Source organism: Eleutherodactylus coqui, chromosome 10, assembly GCF_035609145.1.
Source record: "Eleutherodactylus coqui strain aEleCoq1 chromosome 10, aEleCoq1.hap1, whole genome shotgun sequence".
Classification (NCBI taxonomy): domain Eukaryota; kingdom Metazoa; phylum Chordata; class Amphibia; order Anura; family Eleutherodactylidae; genus Eleutherodactylus; species Eleutherodactylus coqui.
The window spans coordinates 7,111,667-7,136,161 of NC_089846.1; the positions used below are offsets into that span (position 1 = coordinate 7,111,667).

The 24,495-nt window shown below is 46.3% G+C and overlaps 1 protein-coding gene across 1 annotated transcript in view; it reads left to right on the top strand.

The window, feature by feature from the left end:
• The first annotated feature begins 5,019 nt into the window (after positions 1-5,019).
• ENTPD2 (ectonucleoside triphosphate diphosphohydrolase 2) overlaps positions 5,020-24,495 on the top strand; it is a 69,767-nt gene continuing 50,291 nt past the window's right edge. Inside the window, exon 1 of the mRNA XM_066580131.1 lies at positions 5,020-5,188. Within this exon, the coding sequence (XP_066436228.1) occupies positions 5,072-5,188 (117 nt within the window). The 5' untranslated portion in view covers positions 5,020-5,071. The remainder of the gene's footprint in view (positions 5,189-24,495) is intronic.

Here is a 24,495-nt window from a genome sequence, read left to right on the forward strand (position 1 = left end):
CTAGTACATTATATACGCACTGTGCATGCTGTGTGTAGTGGGGTTGTCCATATACTATCTAGTACATTATATATGCACTGTGTATGCCGTGTGTAGTGGGGTTGTCCATATACTATCTAGTACATTATATATGCACTGTGCATGCTGTGTGTAGTGGGGTTGTCCATATACTATCTAGTACATTATATATGCACTGTGTATGCCGTGTGTAGTGGGGTTGTCCATATACTATCTAGTACATTATATATGCACTGTGCATGCTGTGTGTAGTGGGGTTGCCCATATACTATCTAGTACATTATATATGCACTGTGCATGCTGTGTGTAGTGGGGTTGTCCATATACTATCTAGTACATTATATATGCACTGTGTATGCCGTGTGTAGTGGGGTTGTCCATATACTATATAGTACATTATATATGCACTGTGCATGCTGTGTGTAGTGGGGTTGTCCATATACTATCTAGTACATTATATATGCACTGTGCATGCTGTGTGTAGTGGGGTTGTCCATATACTATCTAGTACATTATATATGCACTGTGTATGCCGTGTGTAGTGGGGTTGTCCATATACTATCTAGTACATTATATATGCACTGTGCATGCTGTGTGTAGTGGGGTTGTCCATATACTATCTAGTACATTATATATGCACTGTGTATGCCGTGTGTAGTGGGGTTGTCCATATACTATATAGTACATTATATATGCACTGTGCATGCTGTGTGTAGTGGGGTTGCCCATATACTATCTAGTACATTATATATGCACTGTGCATGCTGTGTGTAGTGGGGTTGTCCATATACTATCTAGTACATTATATATGCACTGTGCATGCTGTGTGTAGTGGGGTTGCCCATATACTATATAGTACATTATATATGCACTGTGCATGCTGTGTGTAGTGGGGTTGTCCATATACTATCTAGTACATTATATATGCACTGTGCATGCTGTGTGTAGTGGGGTTGCCCATATACTATCTAGTACATTATATATGCACTGTGTATGCCGTGTGTAGTGGGGTTGTCCATATACTATATAGTACATTATATATGCACTGTGCATGCTGTGTGTAGTGGGGTTGTCCATATACTATCTAGTTCATTATATATGCACTGTGCATGCTGTGTGTAGTGGGGTTGTCCATATACTATCTAGTACATTATATATGCACTGTGCATGCTGTGTGTAGTGGGGTTGTCCATATACTATCTAGTACATTATATATGCACTGTGCATGCTGTGTGTAGTGGGGTTGCCCATATACTATCTAGTATATTATATATTTACTGTGCATGCTGTGTGTAGTGGGGTTGTCCATATACTATCTAGTACATTATATATGCACTGTGCATGCTGTGTGTAGTGGGGTTGCCCATATACTATCTAGTACATTATATATGCACTGTGCATGCTGTGTGTAGTGGGGTTGCCCATATACTATCTAGTACATTATATATGCACTGTGCATGCTGTGTGTAGTGGGGTTGCCCATATACTATATAGTACATTATATATGCACTGTGCATGCTGTGTGTAGTGGGGTTGCCCATATACTATATAGTACATTATATATGCACTGTGCATGCTGTGTGTAGTGGGGTTGCCCATATACTATCTAGTACATTATATATGCACTGTGCATGCTGTGTGTAGTGGGGTTGCCCATATACTATCTAGTACATTATATATGCACTGTGCATGCTGTGTGTAGTGGGGTTGCCCATATACTACATAGTACATTATATATGCACTGTGCATGCTGTGTGTAGTGGGGTTGCCCATATACTATCTAGTACATTATATATGCACTGTGCATGCTGTGTGTAGTGGGGTTGTCCATATACTATATAGTACATTATATATGCACTGTGCATGCTGTGTGTAGTGGGGTTGCCCATATACTATCTAGTACATTATATATGCACTGTGTATGCCGTGTGTAGTGGGGTTGTCCATATACTATCTAGTACATTATATATGCACTGTGCATGCTGTGTGTAGTGGGGTTGCCCATATACTATCTAGTACATTATATATGCACTGTGCATGCTGTGTGTAGTGGGGTTGTCCATATACTATCTAGTACATTATATATGCACTGTGTATGCCGTGTGTAGTGGGGTTGTCCATATACTATCTAGTACATTATATATGCACTGTGCATGCTGTGTGTAGTGGGGTTGTCCATATACTATCTAGTACATTATATATGCACTGTGCATGCTGTGTGTAGTGGGGTTGCCCATATACCATCTAGTACATTATATATGCACTGTGCATGCTGTGTGTAGTGGGGTTGTCCATATACTATCTAGTACATTATATATGCACTGTGTATGCCGTGTGTAGTGGGGTTGTCCATATACTATATAGTACATTATATATGCACTGTGCATGCTGTGTGTAGTGGGGTTGCCCATATACTATCTAGTACATTATATATGCACTGTGCATGCTGTGTGTAGTGGGGTTGTCCATATACTATCTAGTACATTATATATGCACTGTGTATGCCGTGTGTAGTGGGGTTGTCCATATACTATATAGTACATTATATATGCACTGTGCATGCTGTGTGTAGTGGGGTTGTCCATATACTATCTAGTACATTATATATGCACTGTGCATGCTGTGTGTAGTGGGGTTGTCCATATACTATCTAGTACATTATATATGCACTGTGCATGCTGTGTGTAGTGGGGTTGCCCATATACTATCTAGTATATTATATATTTACTGTGCATGCTGTGTGTAGTGGGGTTGTCCATATACTATCTAGTACATTATATATGCACTGTGCATGCTGTGTGTAGTGGGGTTGCCCATATACTATCTAGTACATTATATATGCACTGTGCATGCTGTGTGTAGTGGGGTTGCCCATATACTATATAGTACATTATATATGCACTGTGCATGCTGTGTGTAGTGGGGTTGCCCATATACTATATAGTACATTATATATGCACTGTGCATGCTGTGTGTAGTGGGGTTGCCCATATACTATCTAGTACATTATATATGCACTGTGCATGCTGTGTGTAGTGGGGTTGCCCATATACTATCTAGTACATTATATATGCACTGTGCATGCTGTGTGTAGTGGGGTTGCCCATATACTACATAGTACATTATATATGCACTGTGCATGCTGTGTGTAGTGGGGTTGCCCATATACTATCTAGTACATTATATATGCACTGTGCATGCTGTGTGTAGTGGGGTTGTCCATATACTATATAGTACATTATATATGCACTGTGCATGCTGTGTGTAGTGGGGTTGCCCATATACTATCTAGTACATTATATATGCACTGTGCATGCTGTGTGTAGTGGGGTTGCCCATATACTATCTAGTACATTATATATGCACTGTGCATGCTGTGTGTAGTGGGGTTGCCCATATACTACATAGTACATTATATATGCACTGTGCATGCTGTGTGTAGTGGGGTTGCCCATATACTATCTAGTATATTATATATTTACTGTGCATGCTGTGTGTAGTGGGGTTGTCCATATACTATCTAGTACATTATATATGCACTGTGCATGCTGTGTGTAGTGGGGTTGCCCATATACTATCTAGTACATTATATATGCACTGTGCATGCTGTGTGTAGTGGGGTTGCCCATATACTATATAGTACATTATATATGCACTGTGCATGCTGTGTGTAGTGGGGTTGCCCATATACTATCTAGTACAATATATATGCACTGTGCATGCTGTGTGTAGTGGGGTTGCCCATATACTATATAGTACATTATATATGCACTGTGCATGCTGTGTGTAGTGGGGTTGCCCATATACTATCTAGTACATTATATATGCACTGTGCATGCTGTGTGTAGTGGGGTTGCCCATATACTATCTAGTACATTATATATGCACTGTGCATGCTGTGTGTAGTGGGGTTGCCCATATACTATCTAGTACATTATATATGCACTGTGCATGCCGTGTGCAGTGGGGTTGCCCATATACTATCTAGTACATTATATATGCACTGTGCATGCTGTGTGTAGTGGGGTTGCCCATATACCATCTAGTACATTATATATGCACTGTGCATGCTGTGTGTAGTGGGGTTGCCCATATAATATATAGTACATTATATATGCACTGTGCATGCTGTGTGTAGTGGGGTTGCCCATATACTATATAGTACATTATATATGCACTGTGCATGCTGTGTGTAGTGGGGTTGCCCATATACTATCTAGTACATTATATATGCACTGTGCATGCTGTGTGTAGTGGGGTTGCCCATATACTATATAGTACATTATATATGCACTGTGCATGCTGTGTGCAGTGGGGTTGCCCATATACTATCTAGTACATTATATATGCACTGTGCATGCTGTGTGTAGTGGGGTTGCCCATATACTATATAGTACATTATATATGCACTGTGCATGCTGTGTGTAGTGGGGTTGCCCATATACTATCTAGTACATTATATATGCACTGTGCATGCTGTGTGTAGTGGGGTTGCCCATATACCATCTAGTACATTATATATGCACTGTGCATGCTGTGTGTAGTGGGGTTGCCCATATACTATCTAGTACATTATATATGCACTGTGCATGCTGTGTGTAGTGGGGTTGCCCATATACTATCTAGTACATTATATATGCACTGTGCATGCTGTGTGTAGTGGGGTTGCCCATATACTATCTAGTACATTATATATGCACTGTGCATGCTGTGTGTAGTGGGGTTGCCCATATACTATCTAGTACATTATATATGCACTGTGCATGCTGTGTAGTGGGGTTGCCCATATACTATCCATTACATTATATATGCACTGTGCATGCTGTATTTGTTGTACTGTGCACATGCTCGGTCTGTTGTATATTTACATGGGGCTGCTGCTGGTTTTGCATGTTGTGCACCCATTGTCTTGCTCTCCACCCTACACTGCCTCCCTCCACCTTGTGCACCTTCCCACCCAATAGCTTGGCAGCTCCAGCCTGTCTGCTGCTCCTTCTCCTCCCACCTCCTTGTAAGAGCTGCAGGGACCAGGGAGCGCTCACAGCTGGTAGAGATGGCCAAGAAGCTGCTAGCTGTGCTCCTGCCCATTCTCCTGCTCCTCATTGGGCTGATAGGGATCCTGCTGCTGGCCCTCCCTGCCAGGGACATCAATGAGCCCCCTAAATATAAGGTGAGTGCACTGGCTGTATGGGCAGGAGCCCCTGACACAGCAGCTTGGGACTGTATGTATAGCAATGCTGATCTCCAGCAGACTGACACCCACCCACAGGTGGAGGACTCATCACAGGTACACGCAGCTCTGCACACCTGTGCTATATAGGTATCCCACACCGCAGGGGACTAGAGATGCCAGCATGCCCTGACAACTGCAGGCAGGAAATCATGGCACTACATCATGCTACAGGAATGCATTGAGGTGCAGCAGCCTCCAACTTTGGTGCAATTTGGAACGCAGTGAAAGTGCGTACAGACTGCGCCACTCCTGGAACATTAGCTACTTACCCCTAGGTACAACCTGAGGGGATTGCAATGTTTCCCCATGTGTATAGCCCTTTAAGAGCTTGTGTAGAACTATAGCTTTATCAGGGTTCGTTCAGACCAGCGGATCTGTCGGGAGCCTCCAGTGCTGAACCGGACGAGGTGGCACAGCGAGCAGCGCTATTCTGTCCTGTAACTGCTGGCCAGAAATTAAAGGGACCGCATTGTAGTCAATGGGGGTCTGTTGAGCGCCATCCAGTTCAGTCTTATGTTCAGGGAACTCCCGAATGCTGATGTGAACGAGCCCTCGTTTGTCTAATCATCCATATGGCAACCAATATTCTCCCCATCTTCAGGATCACTACTTGCTGTCAGTGAGTGGAAGCCCGGATTCTATTGTCTCACAGCTGAGGGCTCATTCAGACAGGCGTATAATACAGAGTGCTGAATCCCCATTGGTCTGCACTGAGGTAGTCGGAGCGGCGTTGTTCGTGTGCGTATTTACGTGCGTGGAGTAAAAATCCCAGCATGCCTCATTTTGGTTTGTGTTTATGGATTGAAGTCAGTGGGAATCCCCAATACACATGGACATGCATTCTCCCATATTTACACATTAATCAATGGGACCTGCTTGCGTTTTTTTGCGTGCGTGAAAAATGCAGTTAATATACGCACAAAAACCCGCAAACCGTGCCAGATATACAGGGACGAGGTACAGTTTTGGGGCTTTTTCACACGAGCGTAGGCGTTTTATGTTTTCTTGCTAGCGCCGTAAATTTGCGTGAAAGGACGTTTTTCTGCCAGTGTAATTCGTGTCGTCTTGCCCATTCACACGACCGGTGGTTTTTAGCGAAAAAAGTACAGTGCTCCCTGGAAAACCCTCGCTCAGCTTAAATCCTCTGAATGACTTCTAATGCCTACACAGAGGCACCTAGAAGCTCCTTGCAGCGTTGGCTGCCGCAAAAATGCCTTCCCCTCCCTTTTTTGCCCCTGCTCCCATAGGAGTCTATGGGACCCGCTGCCATATATTGGCCAAAAGATAGTTCCAAAGCTATCTTTTTGCCCAACGTATATGCGTTGGCACATATTTCAGTCTCGTATGTTCCATTTTCAGCGGCTTACCTTTTTTTTTATGCGCCATATATTCGCCCATATGAAGGCATGCATTGGAAACCCATGGCTCCGATGGTCGTGTATATTGGCCCGGGCGTAAAAACATTGCTGTCTATACCCTCATGTGAATGAAACTTCAGTCTGAAAATGCTGTGTAGTCACAGACCGAAAAAACATATGCCTGTGTGAATGAGCCCTAATGGTATCCGGTGTAGATTATACCATGGGCACTCCAGACTGATACAATGTATCAGTGCAAACAAACTGCAAGACACGATCAGGACAGGAGAGTCATTTAGGCTGCTGATGTTTACCTTAGAGTATTGCTCAGGCTGGACACAATTGTAGCAAACCCTCAGCAGTGAGAAGTATAAAGCCTGTACTGGTTTCTGATCTGTGGGTGTAGGTTTACATTCACTGCCATCAAGTAGAGATCCTAAAAATGGGGAGGAATATAAAAGCAGGGTCTCGTTTAGTAAATCCCTTCTGCCAGCTCTCTGGTGTCTGTTTAGAAAGGAAAAGTGGAATTTCCAATGCATGCACTAAAGTTTATAACTTCTCTTTTTGGAGTAGGTGGGGCTTAGCGGAGGGGTGTGGTCTCTTGTGGACTGACACACTTAACTGTAATTAACACCAGAAACTGGCATCAATTACAACACAAGTATACACCTGCTCAGAGGGCAGGAGTTTGAACTTCTTGCGCATGTACTGGCAAGAATGTGCCAAATGCACTCTGCCGAAAAAAATAAAACTCAAGTACCTCGAAGTTGTTGGACAGATGAAACTTATTCTCTATGTGATTCTGACGTTGATAGAAGTGATTACAATATTAGCATAATTTATAGTGGAGATAGGCTCTAGTACCCCGTTGTACCCGCTCTAGCTTGGAGGCTCTAGTACCCCGTTGTACCCGCTCTAGCTTGGAGGCTCTAGTACCCCGTTGTACCCGCTCTAGCTTGGAGGCTCTAGTACCCTGTTGTACTCGCTCTAGCTTGGAGGCTCTAGTACCCCGTTGTACCCGCTCTAGCTTGGAGGCTCTAGTACCCTGTTGTACTCGCTCTAGCTTGGAGGCTCTAGTACCCCGTTGTACCCGCTCTAGCTTGGAGGCTCTAGTACCCCGTTGTACCCGCTCTAGCTTGGAGGCTCTAGTACCCCGTTGTACCCGCTCTAGCTTGGAGGCTCTAGTACCCCGTTGTACCCGCTCTAGCTTGGAGGCTCTAGTACCCTGTTGTACTCGCTCTAGCTTGGAGGCTCTAGTACCCTGTTGTACCCGCTCTAGCTTGGAGGCTCTAGTACCCCGTTGTACCCGCTCTAGCTTGGAGGCTCTAGTACCCCGTTGTACCCGCTCTAGCTTGGAGGCTCTAGTACCCCGTTGTACCCGCTCTAGCTTGGAGGCTCTAGTACTCCGTTGTACCCGCTCTAGCTTGGAGGCTCTAGTACCCCGTTGTACCCGCTCTAGTACCCCGTTGTACCCGCTCTAGCTTGGAGGCTCTAGTACCCCGTTGTACCCGCTCTAGCTTGGAGGCTCTAGTACCCCGTTGTACCCGCTCTAGCTTGGAGGCTCTAGTACCCCGTTGTACCCGCTCTAGCTTGGAGGCTCTAGTACCCCGTTGTACCCGCTCTAGTACCCCGTTGTACCCGCTCTAGCTTGGAGGCTCTAGTACCCCGTTGTACCCGCTCTAGCTTGGAGGCTCTAGTACCCCGTTGTACCCGCTCTAGCTTGGAGGCTCTAGTACCCCGTTGAACCCGCTCTAGCTTGGAGGCTCTAGTACCCCGTTGTACCCGCTCTAGCTTGGAGGCTCTAGTACCCCGTTGTACCCGCTCTAGCTTGGAGGCTCTAGTACCCCGTTGTACCCGCTCTAGCTTGGAGGCTCTAGTACCCCGTTGTACCCGCTCTAGCTTGGAGGCTCTAGTACCCCGTTGAACCCGCTCTAGCTTGGAGGCTCTAGTACCCCGTTGAACCCGCTCTAGCTTGGAGGCTCTAGTACCCCGTTGTACCCGCTCTGGCTTGGAGGCTCTAGTACCCCGTTGCACCCGCTCTAGCTTGGAGGCTCTAGTACCCCGTTGTACCCGCTCTGGCTTGGAGGCTCCAGTACCCCGTTGTACCCGCTCTGGCTTGGAGGCTCCAGTACCCCGTTGTACCCGCTCTGGCTTGGAGGCTCCAGTACCCCGTTGTACCCGCTCTGGCTTGGAGGCTCCAGTACCCCGTTGTACGCGCTCTAGCTTGGAGGCTCCAGTACCCCGTTGTACGCGCTCTGGCTTGGAGGCTCCAGTACCCCGTTGTACGCGCTCTGGCTTGGAGGCTCCAGTACCCCGTTGTACGCGCTCTGGCTTGGAGGCTCCAGTACCCCGTTGTACGCGCTCTGGCTTGGAGGCTCCAGTACCCCGTTGTACGCGCTCTGGCTTGGAGGCTCCAGTACCCCGTTGTACGCGCTCTGGCTTGGAGGCTCCAGTACCCCGTTGTACGCGCTCTGGCTTGGAGGCTCCAGTACCCCGTTGTACGCGCTCTGGCTTGGAGGCTCCAGTACCCCGTTGTACGCGCTCTGGCTTGGAGGCTCCAGTACCCCGTTGTACGCGCTCTGGCTTGGAGGCTCCAGTACCCCGTTGTACGCGCTCTGGCTTGGAGGCTCCAGTACCCCGTTGTACGCGCTCTGGCTTGGAGGCTCCAGTACCCCGTTGTACGCGCTCTGGCTTGGAGGCTCCAGTACCCCGTTGTACGCGCTCTGGCTTGGAGGCTCCAGTACCCCGTTGTACGCGCTCTGGCTTGGAGGCTCCAGTACCCCGTTGTACGCGCTCTGGCTTGGAGGCTCCAGTACCCCGTTGTACGCGCTCTGGCTTGGAGGCTCCAGTACCCCGTTGTACCCGCTCTGGCTTGGAGGCTCCAGTACCCCGTTGTACCCGCTCTGGCTTGGATACAAGACGTGATACGCGGGCATGGAACATCTAGTACCCTTTTGTATTTATTTATATAGCACTGACTGGACAGGCTGGGTCTTGTAGTTCCACAAATTGAGACAATGCCATTGTCATATAACGTTTATTCTCCCCAATATGGAAATTACTTCTGGAGAAGACCTGTCTCTTTACCAGCACAGTACAAACCAGTTGCCTTTGGCCAGTAGAGCTACCACTGGGTTGTTGGACGTCCTTCATAAGCTGGTTCTCGGGTGCTTTTACATAGGACGATCTGTAGGGGAACAGATACCCAACCGCCCCTCTCAGAGATCATAGTTCCTGTGCTTTTACACGCTGATTGGAGGAGGAGCCAGGGATCGTGCCCACCCGCCTCCATTCACTGCCAGCAGACTGTCCTTCGTAAGTGAACTACCTGTTTACACGCAATGACTCTTCATTCAGTTGCTGCATTCATTTACACCGAATAACAATCGTTTAGCTTCCCGCTGGTTAATGTGGGTCATAGAAGGACCTCCCATAATTGTGTTTTGTGGCGTCGGCCATTAACCCGTTACTCCCAGTAGTTGGAGGCCCTCCTTGAGCCTTGATCTGTTACAGATCCTTTTTTATCTTGCCTGGGAGGTGGACCGTAAACTTGCAGTCCATGGAGGCTCCATGTTTGTTGGCTGCCCCAGATCCTGAAGGCTTCTCACAAGTTGGTTAACTCCTAGTTGTTGCTGGCTGACCTTACTTGGTGGTCCATTTTTAATTTTCCTTATGAAGTGGATGAACATTCCAAGCTCGTTAATGTCTAGTTGCTGGAGGTCCCCCGTAAACTGGTTCCTCTCGCATGTTGTTGAGCCGGTGCTCAAACTGGTTCCCAATAACATGGTTGGCCTTTTATGGGAATGACTTTGCTCTTGACGTTCCTCTCTGCTGAGTTCCCTTTGGGTGCTGGAAATTCTCCATAAACAGTTTGCCGCCTTATTTCTTAAGGTCTCCGTTTTTACCATTTTAGCTCAGATTTGGGGGGCTTGTATGATTGCTCTTGTAAGAAAAGCTGCACCAGCAAGTGTGTTCTATTTACCTTCGTGGGTCAGGGTTCTTGAGGATCCAGGCGCTCGGTAAATGCCCTTGGACGCTGTGTACACAGTAAACACCGTTGCACTTGTCGTGGATTATTTGTGCTGCAAAGGTATGAATGGGGGAATCCCTCTGCAGGGAAGAGGAGGGGGAGTGCGGGACCGCAGCACAGCGCTTCATAATCCTCCTCTGTCCTTGGGACCCCCTGACCCTACAGCTGATTGACTTCTTACAATGGCAGGAAATAGTGGCCAGCAATCTATTCATGGACTGTCAGCCAGGGCTACAATGGTGACTGGCCAGCATACAGAGGTGGAGAGTAGCCATGATTCCTCTAATCCTGACCCAAGGCCATCAGTTGTAGTGTGTAACATCAAACTGAGAAACTACAAAATCACTTGACCAAGATTGTCCCTAGGAAGAAGTAGAGTAATAACCCCAAAAAGGGCTTCCCTACACACGCACCTATCCCTGTGGCACCCTGACCTCCATACACTATGTATGAAGGCAGACAATATATTGATGCTGGGGTGTAATGAGGTTCTGATGGGTCGGGCCCCGTGTGTCTAAAGGAAGCAGAAAGGCGAGACTCCAGCGGGCAAAAGAGCGCAAAACTTGCAACACAGAGCAGTGGAAAAACATTGCCTGGTCAGATCGATCAAGATTTCTGTTGCTGCTGGGAGGTCAACATTTCGTGCAAGCAGCATGAATTGATGACCCCTTCCTGTCAGGCTGGTGGAGGTGCAGTAATGGTGTGAGGGATGACTTCTTGGCACACCCTGGGTCCTCGGGTACCACCATGATGAACTGCTGCGGTGCTGAAGGCCAAAGGAGATCTTATAAAGAATTGTGCCAGGGACGTGGTGGAGGAGCCATCGTGTGGTGGGGCTGCTTTGTGGTCCCTAGGAGGGGTCTGCTCTGACAGCTCTTGTCTTTGCCATTGTGAACACGGGTTCATCACTCAGGATCCCCACCAATCAGCTGTTCACCAGGCCAGTGGACTCATACTCTGAGGTGATATCTGCAGGAAGCAGAAGACCTTCAGCAGAGGCTTAGTATTGCAAGTTCCCATTGAAATAAGTAGATGTAATACCAAGTCTGGCCACTGCTGTAGGAATGGAGCTTTTTGGCTCCATTTCCTAGGGCCCATGAGTTCAGGTACCCTAGGAGTAGGCTAAAATCACTCAGCATTTTTTCTAGCAGTATATGGTTGTGTTGCATGGAGGCTGAATTCTTGTATTACGGGCACTCTATTGCAGTAGTATTTGGATACGTTGGCACTGTCTGGTAATATTATGTGAGTTAAATTTATGAGAAAATGTCTTTTTTAAAAAAAATTTCTTCGCTTGGGACCCATTTTCTAAAAAAGCTGCCCCTGGCTGTGCGGAAGTCACGTGATTCACCCTCAGTTCTGCAATTTGGGATTAAAAACAGGAGGTGAACATGTGTACCATATGTGGGGGGGATCTCCCGTGGCCACCAAACGTAGTTATGCCTGTGGGAGGGCTCTGCTATTGTTGGCCCCGGGGGGGCTGTGCAGCGTCGGCTCCCTGCTGTAGATCGGGGTTTGGCTCTTCTATAAACAGTTTGACATCTTCATAGAAGGTCGGGATGTGATGAGAAATAAACACTGTAAAACAATTCCGCGTCTTGCGAGATCCAAATCTCGCCATAACGAGGGATGCCGCTTCCCTGCAAGCAATTTAGGGTCTCTGAGTATAAAGGATGTTTAAGGAATGACGAAGAGATCTTCTGTCCTGTGTAATCTCCAATTTAACTGTAATCTTGGTGTCTTGCACAGGTAGCAGAGACTGAGTGACGCCCTCTACTGGCCACCATGCCCTAAGGACTTTTTTTACCTTTATTTTTTTTTTTTTTTTACCCCTCATCCCACTCTTCTAAGGTTCTGCCTGTGTCAGTCTTCACTGTAGTCATATCATTCTGTTCATTGTTAAAGCGTACCTGAGTCTTCAAAAATAACCCCAACTTCTCCTTACCCTTATTTGCTGCTGCTTGCCCCTGTTTCATGTCTGTAACTTCTGAGGGGTGTGCAGCAAGCCTAGTATTCTGCCAGTAGTTCCCTGTCCCGGCTTCCCTGCCCTAACTTCCCATGCTGCATTGCACTGTTTCTGGTACAATCAGCAGAGAGGTAGTATCTCAATGCCCACCCCTCTGCTGTCCCAGATCAATCAAGCATTTAGAGACATTCTGGCCAAATGGTAAGTAAACCCACTATGGTGTGTGTACGTACGTATGTACACACACACACGTGTGCTGTAACAGCAGGAGAAAGAGAGACTGTGGAGGTCTTTATGACAGTGTCTGCAGATATGTCAGCCTGCAGCCTAAGTGCTTGGGAGCTGCCTGTGAAGATAGCCCCTCCCACGATTTGCTAAAGAAACTTCCATGCTTCTGTATCACTACAGAAGCTCTGTACCTAATGACAGAGAGTGGATTGCAGAAAAGCTGGAAGGGAGACCCCCTAGTGGCAGCCAATTCAAATGTGATCTACCGTACAGTATGGCCGCCTGCACACGGGCGGGTTTGATTCCGCATGTAGAATCTGACCCTGGCAGTAGCGGCGTCCATGTGTACCTGCTTTCTTTATTTTCCCTTCATCTGTACTGTGGATGGTCCGCACGGTGAGCCATCAGACATGCGCAGTACAGAGATATATATTATATAATATATATATATATATAATATTTTTTTTTTCAACTCCAGCTTTTCCTGCGTCATCGCCTGGCGGACGGGCCGCGGATCGGACGGCTTCCTTTGAATTCAATGGAAGCCGTCCGCACAGAATCCACACAGAAATAGTACATGCTGTGAATTCTTTTCCTCCGCGAGCAGAAAGTTGCAATTGATTTCCGCTCAGGTGAAGGAAAAGGCGCTTTTCAATAGCTTGTTATGGGCGGCATCTGCTGCGGAACTCACCCACGTGCAGGCGGCCCATTAAAGCTACAAAGCCTCTGATGCAAGTCTATCCATGATGAGATTGGCGCGAGCGATCAGATGGGGAGTTGGCTGAAAAAGTGTTTTTAAATGCCCCTTTAAATGTGACAGTCCAGATAGTGTGTCCGGCCCCGAGCCTGCTGGGAGCTCGGTGTGTCTACACTGCGTACATGAGCCGATATTCAGCCCCCCCGCCCCCTTCCTCTCGCCCCACCAAGGGATCCTAAGGTCATGGCTCTACATTGGGCTGTTTTTACTAGATGCAGCTGCACTCCTCCCCGCTGGACGAGGTGTTACTCTGTGGCCTCCATCCAGCTCTTAGACAACTTTGGACCAACCGATCCTCCAGAGAGGTTTTTTATTACTCATTTTCCACAAATCCCACATTCTTCACTGATAAATATGACAACTGTTTATTTTTACTAAAAAACATCTGATCTCGGGATGGTTTATGTGGGAGGAATCCCGTACATTATACGGCAACACAAAGGGCAACGTTCATCCCTCCAGCGGCGTCTGCCGGGGCGGTGCAGTCAGGAAATGCGCAAAATGTAAAGGCATTCAGGAACTGGTGATTGGTGTTATTTTTCTTTTTGTGGGGCGATGAAGGGGTTAAGTAAAAACAAAAAATGTATAAAAAGATAAAATTAAATACGAAGTAGAATTTAAAAAAAATAACCATGAAAATACAATTAAAAAAATTAAAGCGCTGGCGCGGCCGCCTCTGCGGGGCAGAATTAACGACTTCCTCTTTTTGTCGTGTTGATTGATTTACAGAAATGTAAATTTGAATAATAATTTAAAAAAACCCCATTGTGGCGCGCGTCACGTTTTTATGTAAGGCAATACATGGGGGAGCGTGACCCTGATGGCGACACTTCAGTTCTCATGAACAGCCAGACCGCACCTGCTGCCCAATTCTGAGGCCAGTCCATCTTCACTTACCCTCTCCCCAATTACTGTGCCCACTGTCAGGCGCAATGTGTCTCTCCAGCCGGCTTAATGTCAACCCACTGAGGTCCTCCTGCCTGCCGTGTCCCCAGCTTACCATTGGCCCATCAATGGTGCATCACCAGGCTGCTGCTGCTGGCCTTTTGCTGCATCAACAAACTTCCAATAGGTGGCGCTGTGGAGGTACTTTTCCATTCCCTGTTTGCCTTTTTTCTCAGGGTGCTTTGCATGGCCTATATAAGACTGCCCATACCTACTTGAAGTTCCTCCTTGTGGAGGGCGCCAACATCAAAGGACTTGCACCCAGCCCAGCTCTTCGCTGACAGACAAGAACCCCAAAACAGCCTGCAGATGGGTCTCTCTCTTGTGGTTTGGTCTAATCCTTAGCCTTGTTAAAGGCCTATTAGAAGTTCGGCCATTATATAGGGGTTGTCTGGGCTCTTTCCTACTGATGACCTATCCTCTCTGGATGATGGATGGGGTGGTCTGCCGCTCAGATTTTAGGCCCGCTGTCCGGTGCAGCGGGCCGGATGTTTTCATCAGCGGACAGGGGAGGAAGTGCGGGTGCTGGCTTCACCCCCACCAAAATCAACGGGAGAGCCGCGCTGCTCCTCCACTTTCTCCTCCTGTTACGGACATCCTGTCCAGAACAGGAAGTGTAATGGCAGCATAGTGCTCCCATTGATTTCAGTGGGAGTGAAATTGATGTTCCCACTTCCTCCCCTGTTGGCACATCCAGCCCACTGTACTGGACTGTGAGCCCTAAAATCAGCTGATGGACGAGGATCTTGAGTGCCGGACCCATATCCTTCAACTACTGATGACCAGAGGATAGGCCATCAGTTGAACGGAGCCAAGACTGCCCCTTTAAATAGACGTTGCCTCTTTTGGCAGACCATAAATAAGAAGGGGGGAAAAAAGAGAAAAGTAACCCCCCCCCCCCAAGCTTGTGATGGATGGATATATAAATCTTGAATTTCCATGACCAATGAAGAACCTCCGGAGAACTTGGCACGCACGATGGAGAGCAGCTTCAGCTTCGATCTTGTACCGTAATCTAATCCAAAATGAGTGCTGAGAATCCTTCTGGGACTAAAATCTCATCGCACCTCTGTGCCGCCCCCAGGACATAACTTGGCCGTAGCAACCTTAAAGTGTTTCAGGAAACGCTGTGGCTGATGTTGGAAATGGCGCAAACCCGGGCAGGAATTACATTAGGAGTCTAGAAAATCCATACGGAAAAGACTAATCAGGTTAGAGGTGGAGCCGCCCCAATTCATGAAGACCGGATCACTTACCAGGCGCCTCCACAGCGGGGGCGGGGGGGATATTACAGAATTACTAAGTATCAATCTCCTATTGTTGTGCCCGGCATGGATGGATGTGACGACGGCGCTCACTCGGTGCGATCAGCGGGGATCTGAAGCAAATGCGCAAATAATAAAGTAGGTTATGTTTTATGCGTGCGCAAAATACGGAAACTGAGAACGAAGCCGTCGCTATGGGTGTGTCCTGCCTTCTGAATGTGGCGGAAATGCCTGCGAGGTCATTCGGATGGAACGATTGTTGGGGGGGATTTTCATCTGCGCTTTTCAAGAGCCGTAACTGTTTTTATTTCCCCATTGACGCCCGTATGAGAGCGCGACTATGTGCGGCGAGCTGTGGTTTATATCGCTATTAGAATTGGATACACATAATATATTGCAGAACTTCTATATTACAGGGAGAGAAGACTCATCATGTCTGCAGTTTTTCTTTCTTTTTTCCTGCAGGTTGGTACGATTACGGCAATACCAAGATTATATATAAAAAAAATCCTTTTGGGGGGGGGGGGGAGTTATTTCTTCTTTGCATCACTGTTTGCAAAGTTCCACAACTTCATTTTTTTTTAAACTATTTCTCCATAGACGGCTCTGTAGTTTTTATTGGTACCACTTTGGGATACATATGGCTGATTTGGTCACTTTTATTGCCTTTTTTTTAATTTTTTTCCAAGTAAGCAAAATTTTTCCAAAAAAACCCCATATTGTCTTTTAATTTACAGCATTCAGGCTGGGTTCCCACGGGACGGACATCTCGCAGCTTGGCCGCACTGAAAAGCACCAAGTGTTTTGCGGGAGAGCCGCGGGTGTTGGTTCGTCCGCCGACATTCTGTTGCGGCTTTCTCTCCCTATAGAGAGGAGTAAGGCTGCAATGGAAAAAAAGAATTGCCGTGGATCGGTTGCCCCGTGTGGATGAGATTTTTGCACCCATGACGCGCCATTGCAGCTGGCACTTTATGGGAGCGCCAGCCACAACAGAAAAGCATTGGGCCAAGCTGCTCCAAAAGCCACAGCTCAGTGGCGCGGGTTTTGAAGCTGCGCTTTCCTGACGGAAATTTCACCGTTCTTCGCTGCAGCAAAGCCGCAAGATTTCTGGTGATATCCTGCCCAATGTGAGCCTGATGATTTGTGCTCTTGGTGGATTATATTTGCTATTTGATTATGTCTGCGTGCCAAGAGCAGCCGGAGGTGATGTGTTGTATTGTTTCTGCCACCCTGTGGCATTTTCTGCCTGTGTCAGTTGTAGCGATCCTAGGCCATGGCAGACCCGGATGCCATTGTTTGGCATCCGTTTGGCATCCAATTGCCATGGTAAACCACCGTCCCTCTGCAATTACATAGTGAAGGGCTGATTACATCACAGAGGGCGCACCCTTCCTCTCTGAAGCCTTTACATGCTGCAATCAACATTGATTGTGGCACGTAAGGTTGCCTGGCCACGGCCGAGGTGGAATATTGCTAGCAATATTCTGACGGGGGGAGGGGGGGGGGGAGAACTGACAAATCGCATGCTGCGATTTGAATCCCGCAACTTAGCCTAAGGAAAGCGTGTCATACGAGGTCCGAGTGCTTTCTCGCCGCGGATCTCGCAATGACAACTTGCCCGTGGACAGCCACCCTATGTGGTTAACACCGGGATTTGGTTTTCTTGCTGATCTGCGCCTGTTGCCAGATCCTAAATTTGCACTGTCCGTAGGATATAAGCTTACAGGGTTAAAAGGGTTGTCCAGTTTTACACTATTGATGATCTGTGTTATTAATGGTAGATTGGCGGGGGTCTGCTGTTTGGGATCCCTGCAGATCAGCTGATTGAAGAAGCTGCCATGATCCGGGGAATGCAACAGCCTCTTTCATCACATGACCAGAGAGCAGTACGGTCCCATTCAAGAGAATGAGCTTGAGCTGCAATACCAGGCACAGCCACTATACAATGTACAGTGCTGTGTCTGGCATGGATGGAAGTGATAACAGCGCTCACTTGGGTACAACTATCACTTCAGCTGAATGGCAGGGATCCTGAGCTGCAGACCCCTGCCGATCAACTATTGATGAGGATAGGTCATCAATAGTTTTTGCCTAGAAAACCCCTTTTAGGCGCTCGACCGTCATCTCCGTGATTATCGCTCCCATGCTTTCACACATAAGCAATAATCGTTCAGTGAATGGAGGCGGAGAGCGATGGAGATCTCTGCCCGCTGCCTCCATTCACAATAAACAGGCAGTCGTTTATAAAGGACTACACAAGTTAATTGACTTTTTTTTTTCTATGCTCACCCAAACCAAACAATAAGTGCTAATGAATTCATTGCGGATGGCCTGCGGGTCACACGCCGCTGTGACTACAATGGAGGCAGTCCGCGTGGATTCCGCGGTACAATACAGCATGATGCAATTTTTCTTCCACTCGTGGTATCCACAATTTATACCCGCCAGTGTGAAGGAAAATTAGAAATGCATGCCTTTCAATGCTTTGCATTTTGCCGTGGATCATCTATGGGGACGAGGATCACGGAATTACCAATCCAAATCCGGCCAAAGGGCCGTGAACCTCTAATGCTGTGATGGCTCTTATCACTGCTCATATCCACTTGGCTTCTGTCACCCGGGAGCAGCACACCGTGACCTAATTGTGATGACCGTTCTACAGAACGGACTAGTTGTCACATGTTTGACAAAAGGGTGGAGCTAAACATTGGTCTGTTTCCAAGGACAGCCAATAAAATTTTGAAAAAGACCGTGTATGAAATATCGGTATAAAAAGTATTTGCAGGCCGCTCCTTGACTTTATATGTAGATTTCCGCTGTGAGAAGTTATTAAAAACTAGAATTTTCCTGTTTAAATTGTGTGCCAGGATTCCAGAGAGTAACAATTCATTCCTGTGCCGGGCGGCATTGAAACAATTATCACTCCTTCCCGCCCTGGCGTTGGCATTGCCAGGTCTTGCCCCTCCGCTCTGCATTGTGCTCATTGCAGAAGTAACACAACATTTGGGGAACGCTGTTATTGTACGAGTAGACGCCAGGATTCCAAGTTCTTCATTCAGATGGACGGCTCTTCGGTAACTTTTTTTGCTTTCCTACAAGTCTTGCCTGGAGAATGGCTGCAGCTTGTTAGGTCATCTTCTAGGAGGAGATGTTGGCCTTTAGGTCGGTACTTTAGAGTTGAAGTATTACGGTACCAAAACTGGTCCCAAGGTGTAAGCTCCCTCTGAAAAGGGCCAACCATGATGGAGACTGTAGGGCAATTGGCCTTTTGGTCCCTCTTCTATTCCACCAGTGGAGTTGGTTTTAGACACACTGACACCCACACATCTTAGGGGGCCGTCTTTGAGCGCCATTTTCATACAAACAAGGTATTGATTGAGAAGCCTAGGAGTCCTTTCAACTGTACATTGACCACGTTACGAGTCTGTCAGAAGCTTGTCATACCTTGTATCTTGAAGGTCTCTTGCACGTTATATTATAACTTGTCCGGATTCCTGCTTGCAAGAATAGCATTTCCCCATTTTACTGGTCACTATGGACACCTTGCACCGTGCACTCACTCGATGGTGCCCTCAAGGCGCCAGTCTACTTGATTGGGGGGTTATGTAAAGTAATGCAGCTCCCTAATTCTGTCCCCTCCAAAACATCTGAACCCTCTCAGCACCCCTGGCTGGGTGCGTAGTCACATTAACCACTTAATGGCCCTCTAGCTCTCCAGCCTCTGGGCCGGATCCAGCTTTATCTTTTAATATAGAACAGCAGGGTATGGGATGCCCCCAAGTCTGGAGAGAACACAGAACCTCTCAATACCGTTAGTAGGGCCCATAAAAGAACACATAGTTAGTGTAAGACTATCTCCCTCATCTTCTAAAGTTAAGTTAGAGTTGAAGGGAAAAAAGATGAGAAAATCAACACTTGTGTGGGTTTGAAAGGCTCATATAATAAGATGCTATGCCCTCCATGCATTGGGAAGATAGAAGATCTATCATAAGAGAGGGAATTCACATCTTCTATAAATTGCCATTTTCTCGTTCCTCTGTCAGTAGCAAGCCTTGGAAGAGATTAGAATATCGCATTCTTCTGAGCTAGAGGCTTTCCATAACGACTCGGATGAAAATTAGGAGGAAGGAGAAAATGTAGATTCGGACCCCAATGTAGAGGACAGAAAATGCTACTTTGATTCTGTTGATATTGACACCCTCTTAAAAGAAGTCCGTAGTATTATGGACATTGAGGAGGTGAAAAGCCCAGATCAGTCTCAAGACAAATTGTTTGGAGGCCTTCGCGTTAGAAAGAGAAGTCATTCCTGTTAATTCGAATCTTAAAGATCTTGTATTAGGTGAATGGAAAGATGCTGAAAAGCGACCATTTCTAGAGAATTTAAGAATCGTCTGTCCTTTAATTCTGGAGATGGATATTCAAGTGGTGAAGCGTACCACTTCTGCATTTTAAGACTCCTTCCATTACATTATGCAATGGATTGAACGGCCAAGCATCTTCTCAAAAAGGTATGGGGATCGGCGGCTAGTACTATACAAACCAATATTGCAGCTACCTCTGTGCCGAGGTCAATGGTTATATGGATGAGTCAATTAGAGAAGCATTATAAGTCTAAAACCTCTCATGGGGATAATATAGTTTCCATTCCTCTATTGAAAATGGCCATGAGGCTTCTGGCTAATGCTTTAGTGGAATCTGTGGGGTTGGGTGCAGTAACAAACTTAATCTGTAGGCCCCTGTGGTTGGAATTATGGTCTGTGGATACCATTTCCTAAAATAAACTATATGCCATAGGTTTCTATCAGAAACATGTTTTTAGATAAAATATTAGAGCAGGTGACAACAAAAGGGGGTTTCCAAAGGACAAACTATCAAAACGTGTTGTGTTTTTTTTCCCGTAGACTTCATGCTTCCCCAAAAGATTATAAAGGGGGTATTGTAGTTAACTCAAAGGGGGAGCAGGTAGAGGGAAAGGTTTTGTGCTCAATCCCAATAATGAAAACCATCACTCCATTGACTCTTCAAGACTCCCTGATGTTCATAATAGACTTGAAAGATGATTACTTTGACAGCCTGTGGTATCAGAGCTTTCGGATGTTTCCTATTAAGATGGGAAGAACAGTCTTTCATATGCAAGTCTTTCAGCATCTCATGGGCTTCCAGAGTATTCACCAAAGTGATGCTGGAGATGGTGGCCTTCCCCACAACAAGGTGGTTGGAGCCTCCGGTGTCATAGACCATGCAGACCAAGAGCGTAGTCAGAGGAGAGCCAGGAGTCGGTAACAGGTGATCACAGTTCTCAGTACAAGGCAGCAAGCAGGTAACATTGTCGGGAGCAATGCCAGAGATCAGTAACAGTAGATCTCAGTTTGGTTGCAGAGACGCAGGCAGGTAGTGGAGCTTGACTATGGCTGTGAGGCACACTAATCTTGCAAGGAACTGCAGTAAGGGCCAGACTTTTATAGGAAGTTCAATTAAGGAACAGGGAGGATCCAATCGGGGAGCAGGAGCTAGGGACAAGAACAAGGTAATGTAGGGGATCTTTCCAGACTCGTTTGGACAGCCCTGCATAACCTTGCAGGTGAGCTGTCCAGACCCCCCAGGTCCAGCCATCTGGACAGCTCAGCAGAGAAGAGATGCTGACTGGAGTACAGGAGGTCCTGGGTTTGATCCCTGACATTGGCTGCGTTCTGAAAACTTACAATTCCAGCTGATAACTTCACAGAAGGACCCTCGCCACGTTAAAAATACCTGATTTTAAGCAACTTACGGTACTCTATAACAGTCCGCTTGTAAAAATATCCTGACTAGACTGACCAAACCCAAGTTATCTGAAGCTACTTTCAATCTCCATGAACTCTCCGTTGCTTTCAGGACCACACAGTGTTATAATACAGTGGACTTCTGAAATTGCCACAAAAAGGGTCTTTAGATAAAATCTAGTTAATTCACTTGATGTTGGGATGATGACCATCAGTTTAATGTTTTCAAATTTTAAAAACGGTTAATACCTTTTCCAATATTATCTTCCTTTTAAACCTCCCCCCCTCCTTTTTTAATGTTTGTTTTGTCTTTCTCCCTCTCTTCCTCTATTTTTGGGTCATTTCTCCTTTTGAATCTCTTGCATGATGTTCATAATATAAATTCTCTATGGTACTGTTGTGGTACGTCGCCCCCCCAAGACTGTCGGATATGATGGCAACCAAGACAGCTACTTCCACGGTGATTTCCCTAAATTTGTTATACATGCTAACTTGATCAGTTGGCCAATCCACCACCACCTTTACCCCCATCCCTTACGTCTCCCTCCCCTCTTCTCTCATGGAGTCATACTTTTGAGATAAAACAATATAATCCAACCCCCACTTCACCCATAACTCCTTATAGAGCTGAAAATAGTATCCCATAATGTGAAAGGCTTTAAACTGTCAAAGGTCTTCCGATACTACAACAGTACCCATGCTGACACTTCTTGCCTTCATGAAAAACTTATTTCTCTAATTCTTCGCCACACTTGCCAGTTTTCTATTTGGCGACTGCCCCAACTTAAACAAAAGGGGACACAATCTGTTTAAGTAAATCAGTCCCTCTTATTCATACATCAAAAAGATCTAGAAAAGCTTGCACAGCGGGCAGCGACTAACAGAATGGTATTGAACAGGGAGAAATGCAAAGTCCTACATCTGGGCAAGAAAAATGAAAAAAGCACATACAGAATGGGAGGAATTGGGCTAAGCAGCAGCACATGTGAAAAAGACTTGGGTATACTAATAGATCATAGACTGAACATGAGTCAACAATGTGATGCAGCAGCCAAAAAGGCAAACACAATTCTGGGATGTATTAAGAGAAGCATAGAGTCTAGATCACGTGAGGTCATTATCCCCTCTACTCTTCCTTGGTCAGACCTCATCTGGTATACTGTGTCCAGTTCTGGGCACCCCACTTTAAAAAAGACATAGACAACCTGGAGCAAGTTCAGAGAAGAGTTACCAAGATGGTGAGCGGTCTGCAAATCATGTCCCATGAGAAACGGTTAAAGGATCTGGGAATGTTTAGCTTACAAAAAAGAAGGCTGAGAGGAGACTTAATAGTGGTCTACAAATATCTGAAGGGCTGTCACAGTGCAGAGGGATCAGCCCTATTCTCATCTGTACAAGGAAAGACTAGAAGCAATGGGATGAAACTGAAAGGGAGGAGACACAGATTAGATATTAGACAGTGAGGGGGGGGATCAATGAGTGGAACAGGTTGCCACAGGAGGTGGTGAGTTCTCCTTCAATGCATGTGTTCAAACAAAGGCTGGACAAATATCTGTCTGGGATGATTTAGTGATCCTGCACTGTGCAGGGGGTCGGACGAGATGACCCCGGAGGTCCCTTCCAACTCTACCATTCTATGATTAACTATTGCAGAACCCAAAGACCGCTACTTAATTCTAACGAGCTCCATACAAGATATCTCGGTGACCATTGTTTTATACTACACTGCAATTACTAGGCAGACCCACTTTATATCTAAACTTCTTGAGATCAATAAGTTTGGTATAATTTCATATGGCGATTTCTAATTGTGTTCTTAACCCCAAATTAGACAGGAATGCCATCTTCTTACCAACCCCACTTTCACTACCCTACACTCAATGTCTAACATTTCCAAATCCCTTCTTCAATACCATTTGGTTGACTCCTGGCATGAAATGAATCCAATCATTAAAGATTTACATGTTTTTCAGACCCCCATTCATTATACTCTAGAACTGACCATATCATAGTACCTACTTCTCTGTACCTCAAATACATGCAAAAATCCATTTGGTACCCTGGTCAGACCACAGCCCCGTGTCCCACTTGTAGATCCCTAATAATATGATTTGGTTCCTTATTGATTCCCTTTTAACAATCCATGAAGTTTTTTTTTTTTGTCCTCTTTACAAACACGAATAGAAGAATATTTCCCAATAAATGGGCCCATCCGTCTCTTCCTTTATCCCCTTAAGTGAAGCACATAAAATGCTACTGTGAGGCTTCCTTGTCCAAGTAGCCGCCCGATGTAAATGCAAATGTGTAGCACAAAAGCTAGGAATGGACAAAAGGTCTTGAGGTTAGAGCCCATCTTCATGCAGTCTCTCAGGCGGGAGCGGAGTTAGATATATCTAAGCCTTACTGGTATAATAGAACGTAATGGTCTCGCTAATGATGGTGTCTGTTGACCAATAAACCATCTTCACCTCTGGCTTGCAAACTCCGTTCAAATCCTCTAACTCCCTTCTATAAACAAAATGCGATTACTGCCGACCCGCTTACTACGGCTTCAGAATGCAACCCTTCTTAATGAAGCTTTTATTCACATCTTTTCCTTCCCTCGGATCAATTGGCTTTAGGTTTCCAAAGTCTTACACTTCCTACATTGCCGTCACCTTCTCAGAATACCCGGCCTCGAAAATCATACCTGGTGAGTCGTGACGTGTCTAATGCTATGAAAACACTGTAAAACCAACAAACGCCCGGGTCCGAGTGGCTTTTTGGCTTCATACTACAAGAAATTGTCCCCAGTTTTAAGTGTACATCTTGCTGATTACTTCAATGCTATGTGAGAGGGACTCCCAGTAGGACGTATGTCTCTTCTAGCAGCGGTCTCTATGATTCCAAAACCAGAGAAAGATCCACTAGAAACCAATGTAGACCTAAAACGC